The 7,282-nt window shown below is 40.9% G+C and overlaps 1 protein-coding gene across 1 annotated transcript; it reads right to left on the bottom strand.

The window, feature by feature from the left end:
• Window positions 1-649: 649 nt before the first annotated feature.
• Window positions 650-7,192, bottom strand: abhd5a (abhydrolase domain containing 5a). Its single transcript, XM_058647682.1, has 8 exons — window positions 7,139-7,192; window positions 6,700-6,780; window positions 5,621-5,706; window positions 5,153-5,528; window positions 4,921-5,075; window positions 4,387-4,498; window positions 3,272-3,458; window positions 650-2,379 (listed from the first exon to the last, which is right to left on the bottom strand). Exons 1-8 carry the CDS (start codon window positions 7,189-7,191, stop codon window positions 2,290-2,292), a joined length of 1,140 nt encoding a protein of 379 aa, XP_058503665.1. The 5' UTR covers window position 7,192; the 3' UTR covers window positions 650-2,289.
• Between the last annotated feature and the right edge of the window lie 90 nt (window positions 7,193-7,282).

Here is a 7,282-nt window from a genome sequence, read left to right on the forward strand (position 1 = left end):
ATTGTTTTATAATTTCAAAGTATTCCATCTTTCTCTAATTATATATTCCTTAGGATTGTTCTTCAAGGTAAGAGTCCTTCCGTTTGCAATGCTCATGCTAAATGTATCAGGAAGTTTCACCTCAATGATCGAGTGGGCCTGAAAGTGCTTCCACTGTTTCCATACGACTTGGAAATACTTTGACATGATCTTGCACATTTCCCCTTTGGCTATTAGAGGTGGAATAAAAACAGACAGGAAGTATTTTACGATCAATATATACAGTGTATGTATTAATATTGAATCCGGATCCGAGGAAAGAAATGATGGAGACACTGTACGTTCACCTTAAATGCTCTCTCTCTTTCTCTTTCTGTGTGTGTGTGTGTGTTCACGTTCCTCACAATCTTTAGTGTCAATTAAACAAAAACAAAAAAACCTCGGGATGCTTGTTGGTTTCCATCTGCTGTCCTTTCAAACAAAAATAAAAAGGAGGAAATATGCAAAGAAAGAAGGTAAGAGTGGAGAGAGTCACCACAGGGTTCTCATCTCCTCGTCTGCACACGAGTGCCCCTTAGTGGTCATGTTAGGAAACGACAGCTGCAGAATGATCGGGGAAGACGGGGGAAAACATTGATTCATCCGTCACAGATTCAACACACACGTTAGATTATTCACAGACAGTCGTTACATTATAAACATTTATTTTTTTGTATGTACACATGACATTTTATAGAAATAAGAGAGCAGGGCCGTATAAAGGAGGTTTGTACATGCATGTACATAATCAGTGATAAGAAAAATACACAAATCCTATTTCCCTGAAAATCCACGGTTCCTCTGTTCTGACACACGGTCACAGGCTACAGGAAAATAACAACTCGCATCACGCAGGCTTGAATTTGTTGTTTGTGTTCGGGGGGGGGAAACAGATCAGTACAATGATGACGCAGAGAACGCTACCGCCACCACCAACACCACCAACAACAACACATTCATTGATAGCCGCTTCCTGGTGCTGATGCAAGTGGAACTGTATCCACTGACGAGAATATTTCCTGTCTGACTGTTTGGAATCATACGGAACAAAACAACAAGCCGCAGGAAGCAAGGGAACACATGGCGGTGTCACTGAGCTCTGTGAACACAGTGACATTGACTCTCTTTCAGTACATTTAAATATTAAAACTGTACACTGATCCATTATATACACATGAATGTACTGAATACTGGATCTTTGTGTTCAGCAGTGCAGTTCTATTTCATAAATGCTACCTCTCAGAAAAATACTGTACATTTAACGCCGAAACTAACTACACGAAGCTGCAGCACCACCCAGTATGTGTGTGTGTGTGTGTGTCTCCTTTGGTGTAGCTTGTTTTAAACGCCGTGACTGAATCACTGAAGGGTTTCTATTATAAGTGTGAAATATACATCGTGGCATCTACACGTGTCCTGCGTCTGTTTCTTGAAAAATTGTACGTGAAGTGTTTATGAAATGCAACATTTGCACAAACATAAAAATGTGCAGAGGCAGTATGTGAAAACAGAGATAACATTATTATTCAATTATTCGATTACTAAATTAACTGTCGACAGTTTTCATAATCGATTTGTGATGATCAATCCTGATTTTCCAGCTTCTTAAATGTGAATATTTTCTGGTTTCTTTCGCCATATGATAAAGAAATTGTTAAAACTGAATGATTTTGGCCAAAACGAGACAGTTGAGAACATAATCTCAATGTTTTGGAAACACCAATCACCGACGTTTTTCAACATTTCCTGAAATTTTACGGACCAAACCAAGTATTCGATTAATTGGCAAATGAAAATAATCGTTAGCTACAGCCCTATACAACATTGTCGACTACAGGAGCGGTGAGTAGGATTTAGTGGCATGAATACCTCTTGCTTCACACTACCCCCATTCAAAAGAATATGAGAAACTACGGTGGCCTTCAAGTAGCATAAAAGAAGAAGAAAACGTGGATTACATGTAAGAGAACCTGCTCCCAGTGTAATATAACAAGATCATTCTTAATTTTCTGTCATGATCTCCCCCCCAACAAACTCTGTTGTTCTACACAGTCTGAATTATGTGGTGTTCCCCCTAGTGGAACACTCCAGAACTACATGTAGCACAGACGTCGCGCAAAGCAGGAATACCCAGTACATCCCCGCACTAACGAGATGTGCCCTGCTTCTTTGTCAAATTGGAATCCTGTGATTTCACAGTATGTGCATTGCTGGTGCTCCCCTTTTTGTTGTTGTTGTTGTTGTTGTTGTTGATGAGAGTTCGTGTCCTCTTCAGTCCACTTTGTTGCACGCTTGTAAAACTCGGTGGTTGAAGTCCTCGGGCTGGTCGGCGTACACGTAGTGTCCGGCTCCACGGATCGTCTGCGCGGAGGAGAGAGAGAAGTTAAAGAATATTGAGAATTAAATTTGCAAAAACAAATCTACAGTCTGAACTTAAAAGCATGGTGTTTCCGGTTTGTTGCTTCCATTAAAACAATAAGGGAAAGGGATTTATGATGGTGTGAGTGTGTATGATGGTATAAAACATAGGATAATTGACAAAAATCTTATATTTTTCATCACATTTGGCCCAAAAAACACACAAAACATAAAAATATATTTCTTATAACACTTGAAAAGTGAATTGACAGACATTAGATGGAAAAGTGCACTATGATACAGTATGGACACCATATTTTCATTCAATGTTATTTCTTTGTTATTGTTTTTGTTTAACGTTGTAGAATAAGAACAAATGAAGACATTAAAACTATAAAAGAACACCTAAGGAAAGGTAGGTAGTGAACAAAAAAAGTGTATAACAAACCACAATATGCTACACAACCTCATTTTAAGTTGTAAAAAATGTAACCAAAATACAACCAGTGTGGAAACCACGGTGCAAACACAGGAGAATGTTTCCTCAACGCTTAAGGAAACGTTAGCCTCCTGACTAACCCTGAGGGAACGTTCTCTAAACGTTAGTTTTGGTTTGGTTGTAACTAATCTTAGGAGAACCATGGGCTAACGTTCTTTGAATGTTGTGTAATAGTAGAGATGAAACTGACTGAGAGACTGTGTCTAATCTAAAATACAGTATAAAACATATTCTGGTTTAACTCTGTGACCAAACATTTATCCTCACTGGTGAACAGCGGGAAACATGCATGAAAAGTCGGATTTCCATTGAGGGAGTTGAGGTCCAGAAATGTGCTAAATCTCATATGAAGTATGTTTAAAAAAAAAAAGTTCTTCAAATACACCTTGAACTTACAATAATCTCCACATGAGAGCGAGGTCTCATCTCCTTGATGGTGATGCCTGAGCAGCTGTCGACGCTGGAGCGTGAGCCGTAGATGATGGTGATGGGGATGTCGGGCTCCAGCTGGTCCATCCTGTGCAGCATCGGCCTCTTCGCCCAGCCATACGGAACGGTCATCGTCTTAAAGGCCGTTTCCCCACTGTTGGAATACAGAGGAACGGATAACACGAGCAAATGTCGATGAAAAAAACTAATGAAATCACATAGTTGGTCATGAAATGATTTAGTCAGTTAATACATTAAAATACTAATTTGTTTACATGATATCACCTTTTCAATATATATATACACACATATACACATATATATATATATATATATATATACAAAAATACAAGTATGAGTCACAACAGTTTGCCATATTTAAAAAGTGGGTCCCCATAAAGAAAGTTAGGTAAACACTGTTCTACATGATAATGAGATTTCCTTTGGAGTGTAAACACAGCGTGGGATTTGTCACTAATTAGCGACAACATTGACTTCATTTTCTTTTTTGTGCAGTGTCATATTAAATGTAAAGTGCTTTCATTACCCTTCACAGATTATATTTCTGCTCATTTATAGAGAATAATTGCCATATACGGGGTATAATATATGTTCTAAAGGCACAGGGATTAAGAAAATGATGTTTTAATGGGTTTCAATACAATGCTGAGTAACACAGTGTATTAAATACATATTATAAAACTAATAAAGAAACTCCCAAAAGTGCATATGGGTCAGTTGTGTTAAGGCATACAGTATTTAGTTTTGATAAGAGTGCATTTTTTGCAGAAATTTAAATTTCAACATTAAAGGGAAACTAAACACTCTCACCTGAGGCTAACTTTGCCCCATGCCTGATTTAGAAAAATGCCCAAAAAGTGGGCTGAGAGCTGACTGAGGGAGAGTGGGGATCAGTGCAGGGGGCGTGGTCTGGGAGTGAAATCTGACACCTAGTAGCATCTGTGCGATAAATCCCCACTGCACCTGCTCCCTGAAGGGGGAGGAGTCTGGGACAACGAGCCTCACGGTGATTGGATAATGGCACAGTTTAAATGCAGTAACTGGTGAGAAGGTAAGCAGACCTGGGTGTCTGCACGTTCAGGTGGTAGATGTAATCTGACACGGTGTTGTCTGTGAACATGGCGGAATACTTCCTCTTGAAGTCAGGTCTTAGGGTTTGGACAAGAGTGGGACCTGCAGGGGCCACAGAGGGGACACCGACATGTTCACACCGAGCATGTGGCAATTCAGACGCTAATTATGGACAACAGAGTGTGTTAAGAGTGCAGCAATGAATGGAAGAAAACTTTAGAACAGTCACAGTAATGGTCATATCACAAGTATGAGGGTTTTTCTAATCAACTAATGAAGCTATTTTCATTTTACACTACATGTACTGTATTTACAGTGTAATGTATTCTCCCAGAAGTGGATCTGCCACACCAGTGTAATTGACAGCTGGTATTGTCCAATAGGAGCCTCGTTACAGGAGTTATATCTAGTATATATCTTTTATGTTTACCTACTCCATTTACTTCTTTTTTGTGGCTCGATTTTTCTTCTGTGTACTCTGTTATTCTGCACTGTGCTTTACCAGGTCAGTTTTCAGGTCTTACCCAGTGGTCCCACCACGCGCAGGCTAGCAAGAGGGTTGAAGGGGCTGAACATGGCCCCGAGAGCTTTGATCCACATTGGGATGGGACGATCAGCTTCTTCTGTGTCTGGACGCTCAGGGAAACCCCAGGGTTCCACCAGCACAATGTGCTTCACTCTGCAGTACAGGGACAAAACTAAATCAGGTCCACAAACTTTGCCTCTCATATACCGTTAACAGTATTCCTCACTCACCTGCCTGGGTACTTGATGGAGTAGGACACTGCCAGGTATCCTCCAAGGTTGTGACCTAGCAGTATCATGGACTCCAAACCCATTTTAGCCCTCCATTGTTCTATAGACTCCACAAACTGGTCCTCAGCTTCCTGGGCGTCTGAAGAGAACTGGGGTCTGCTGCTCTGACCGAAGCCCAGTAAGTCCAGAGAGAAGACGTGGCGGTTCTGAGAGAGAGCATCCAGGTTCTGAGCCCAAAGACCTACGCCACCTCCGAAACCATGGAGCAGAACCAGCGGGGTTTTGTGTTTCACATTGGTGCTGCTAAAGCTTAGGGTCCACAGGAGGTTGCCACTGGAAATGGGGACATGCTGTTTGGAGAAAGGACTGTCTACACCTGTCAGGACAACAAAGAGAGGAATGGGAGGGAAATGTTAAAGAGGGAGACACTATTTACAGACACTGACAGAGACTAGGACTGATCCTTACATCTGAGTATCATGTCCTCTGCAGTCTGTAGGTGGCTCTGAGAGGTGGGGCACCATGATGGAAGCCAGTTGGGGATCCAACACCACCTACACAGGGAAAAGATTTATGGGCTTCGTCCCATGTTACTGCTGCTTTAAGGGACTGGACTTAAGGAATATAGAGGAACAGAGAGCTAAACAAGATGCAAGATGATAGGATTAAGATATCTCCTAAATCAGATGCTCAGATACTTCTGTGCCTCATATAACCACACTTAAATGTCCAGTGTGTAGAAATTAGTGACATCTCATGGTGAGACTGCAGAGTGCAAGAAACAAAGAATCTGGGCAGAAAACGACACTGATGTTAACATGGTTTCACAACTCTCTCCACTGTCTTTGCCATTTCATCGGTTTATGAGTCGAGTTTATGAGGGCTGAGCTGTTCAATATTGTTTCAATAGTAAGCTCCAGATTCAAAATGTGAAACACAGCTACAATTGGGGTGCTGCAGAAACATGTCATCTCAAGAGGGCAGCCTCCATAAAGCAAGCCTCTTACCTTAAGTACAGTACATATACACTAATACCAACATGCTTAGAAACAGTTACACACACAACCTTTATAGACTTAAAGTAACCTAAAGTGTAACTTTTAGTGTTATTTATGTTAATGCTTTGCCTCCCTTTGCGAACATACAATGTATATCAGATATATGTTGATAACATTATTTGTGTCCTGTGTCCTTCATCCAAAAACAAGCTCTGTCAGGCAATACTATCAGACCCCAATGAGGGAGTATTTGTGTGTTTACACCAACAGTTCAGGGATGGAAGTACGCATGCCAAATCCTGTCAGCAACTGAAGGGTTAAATTGTATACAACACAGTACATATTTCACAGTGTCTTAGAGGACGCTTGCTGTCTTAGTTTACTGGTGTGAACTCATGTGACAATGGTTTAAATGTAACAGACCCGTGTTTGTAAAAGTTACGCACTACAGCTTTAAGGTTCAAATTGCAAAAACAGCATGAACTATCCCTTTAAAAGGACTCCAGCAGGGGCTTAAATGAGTGTAAAGGTGACAGAGACTTGACTTACTTTATTGTTGTGTTCGCGTAGCCCCACACACTGTGGACCACACCGGTAACCCCAACAGCTGACAGCACTCTGTTAACAACCCTGAATAAAAGTGAAACAAAAAGTCTGCTGTGATCATAAACATCATAATAATCATCATGTCAACACTTTAGGAAGTAAACGGATGCATGACAGTCTGTGTCATCTCCTCTGAACCAAACTGTGAGGCAGATTAAAAAGTGACAACATGGTGTGGATGTAAAAATGTGTATGTTTTTAGTTGCACTTCAGGCTCGTGTGTGACTATTTTTGACAACTTTATTTACATTCGCTGGTCTAACATAACATTTTTACCCGCTTCACGTTGTCACACAGTGTGCTGACGATGCCGAACAATAATACTGAATGAATAATATTTGCGTTGAGGACATTATGTCCTCAGTTTGACAGAAAGACTCACCCTCTGTTCGCTGTCACCTCCTGTTCGGCCATACTTCCAACAACTTGACTCATACTCGCGGTCACGTGTCCTGAGAGACCGTGACGTCGTTATATGAGTATGAGGGAAAGCGTTTGATTTGTTGTGTGGAAGGGAAACAGTGGG

Source organism: Solea solea, chromosome 13 (assembly GCF_958295425.1).
Source record: "Solea solea chromosome 13, fSolSol10.1, whole genome shotgun sequence".
Classification (NCBI taxonomy): Eukaryota; Metazoa; Chordata; class Actinopteri; order Pleuronectiformes; family Soleidae; genus Solea; species Solea solea.